Here is a 2,585-nt window from a genome sequence, read left to right as displayed (position 1 = left end):
TCACAGAGAGGGATCAGAGAACCTTCCAACCTGAAATCAGAAGAGAGAATGAGCTCTGACAAAAATCTAGGTATGAAGAAACCTCCCCTTGACCCCCTACTACCAAAAATTGAAGTAGGGGTTCAGGGGAAATGTAGGGGTTTTGAGGGGAGGTATCTCCTACATTTGGACCATAAGTTTGGAGATTCATCTGTGGTTATTTAGAACACGTACCTTGTTTTGTACTGTACGTTTCGGGTTTAGAATTTAGATCCGAAATATCCAGTACAAAAACAAGGTACGTGCCAACTTCAACTCCAGAAAACCATAATAGACAGATAGGATTCGTTCTCGGAACGGCTGGCTCTCCTATCTTCATTCCCTCTTCACTTTCGGGTCGACAAATCCTTAGCAATTATTACAGTGCCCTCTATCAAACCTCTTTAAAAAAGTAATGGTATCTGGAGTGGTATATTTACCTTGTCTGGTGGACATACACACTCATCTTCATTCCCTCTTTACCTTCGGGACCTTAGCAGTTACAGTTCCCTCTATCAAACCTCTTTAAAAAGTAATGGTATCAGGAGTGAGATTGTTACCTTGCGTTGTGGACATATACATGCATCTCCATTCCCTCCTCACCTTCGGGACCTTAGCAGCTAGTTTCCTCTAACAAACCTCTCGGAAAAAATCTCGATTTTCAGTAAGTCTTGATTCTCATTTCTCAAACCTCTTAAAAAATCTTGATTTTCAATAAAATTTAACTCTCATTTCAGCTACTTGTGAACCCGACTGTCTGAATGGTGGAACATGCATTGATTTGAACACATGTCAATGTCCTCAACAGTTCCGTGGATCTCAGTGTCAATATTGTAAGTCATGACCTCAGGATTTAAAAATAATAATAATAATAATAATAATAATTTTTAACAATGGTTTTATTTAATGCTTCCTCTTCCTCGCCTTTTTCCGTGGTCAGACGGGGTCGGCGTTTTTCGTCAGAATCAATCCTGGGGGATTGCTTTGGGCTGACAATTGGATACAAGAAAATTACGAGTAGATGCCCTTCACACTCGTCCTTTGCTATTTTCTTTAGCAAGGGAAATTTCAGGCTATTCTTTCTGTTTAAAGTCCCCCAGCCTTATCACTGACATTTCGTTTTGGCAAAAAATTTACGAGTGGATGTCCTTCGCACTCAACCTTTGCTATTTCTTTAGCAAGGGAAATCGAAGAATGGGATTTTATCTGACCACAAAATGGTGTCCAGGCCTGGGTGCTGTGTGGTTTACTCATGTTTTAAAGCTATATGATTGGTCAATTTTAGACTTTGAATTAATTAACTTTGAAGTTTGACATAAATAAAGTTGAAGGCACGGTTAGTCCAGGGTTACTTGCTTGCCATGCAGAAGTTTCCGCGTTCGAATCCCAACATCGACAAATAATTTGCACCCATAGGTATTTCGATTGCAATTTTCACACGGATTACTTTCTGGTGTTCTCGTGTTAACCCAGCACCTAAGTGGAAAGAATTGTGTTTCTTATCGCCCATCTGATGAGGGACATACTATGGGATGAACATGCTATGACACAGACCACATGAGTAATTTAGCAGCAGTTTCATTGTTCCGAAATAAAAACAGCGGTAAAACACTCATCCTTTTTTTCTGCTCCCTTATCCTATAGGAAGGAAAGTAATGTTATATCTTGAATCCATTATTCTATCGTGTTTTTATTCTAAAGAAATTGAACTTCAACGGGAGGATTGAATGTTCGGGAGATTCCAATGCTCTCTCATGTGTCGTCAAATGTGCTAGTGGTATGCGTTTTGAGTCCCCCGCAGCCAGTGTGTATGTATGTCGCTATGATCAAGGGAGATTCGAACCTGCGGAAGTGCCCACGTGTATTTTTGGTAAGTTTACTTACTTTCATACTTGCCGTTTAACGGGATTAGAACTAATTCTAGAGGATTAGATAAAAGAGAATTAGCTCCAAATTTAGAGGATTAGATCCATCTTTAGAGGATAAGATCCAACTTTAGAAGATAAGATCCAACTTTAGAGGTAGTGATACAACTTTAGACGATAAGATCCAACTTTAGAGGATAAGATCCAACTTTAGAAGATAAGATCCAACTTTAGAGGTAGTGATCCAACTTAGACGATAAGATCCAACTTTAGACGATAAGATCCAACTTTAGAGGATAAGATCCAACTTAGATGATTAGATCCCACTTTAGAGGATTAGATCCAACTTTAGAGGACTAGATAAAAGAGGATTATTATATCCAATAACTGTCATAAAATCAGAAAAGTTCAAAGACTATCTTGATAGATACAAGAAACTCCGCCATTAATTTTATTAGCCTAAAATTATCTGCTTTTTTTCCCCCAAAATCAGATTCGGACCTCACTCAATCACACTCCATAGTCAAGGAGACAGTTCTCTCTCAATACTCCAGCGATCATTTCCATGGATATGGCGGTCATTCTAGTGGATATGGCGGTTCTAGTGGATATGGAGGTTCTAGTGGATATGGCGGTCAATCTAGTGGATATGGTGGTCATTCTAGTGGATATGGCGGTCATTCTAGTGGATATGGCGGTTCT

The 2,585-nt window shown here is 39.3% G+C and overlaps 1 protein-coding gene across 1 annotated transcript in view; it reads left to right on the top strand.

Annotated features, from left to right (window-relative positions):
* Positions 1–1,719: 1,719 nt before the first annotated feature.
* The window catches only part of LOC103520268 (hemocytin-like), a gene marked incomplete at its 5' end in the record, with an annotated part of 15,889 nt that continues 15,023 nt past the window's right edge, over positions 1,720–2,585 (top strand). The window contains 2 exons of the mRNA XM_026831459.1: positions 1,720–1,888; positions 2,377–2,580. Coding sequence (XP_026687260.1) covers positions 1,720–1,888; positions 2,377–2,580 — 373 coding nt within the window. The remainder of the gene's footprint in view (positions 1,889–2,376; positions 2,581–2,585) is intronic.

Source organism: Diaphorina citri, unplaced genomic scaffold (assembly GCF_000475195.1).
Source record: "Diaphorina citri unplaced genomic scaffold, Diaci psyllid genome assembly version 1.1 scaffold3394, whole genome shotgun sequence".
Lineage (NCBI taxonomy): Eukaryota > Metazoa > Arthropoda > Insecta > Hemiptera > Psyllidae > Diaphorina > Diaphorina citri.
The sequence above is the reverse complement of the archived record's forward strand: the minus strand, read 5'-3'. Positions and strand labels throughout refer to the sequence as shown.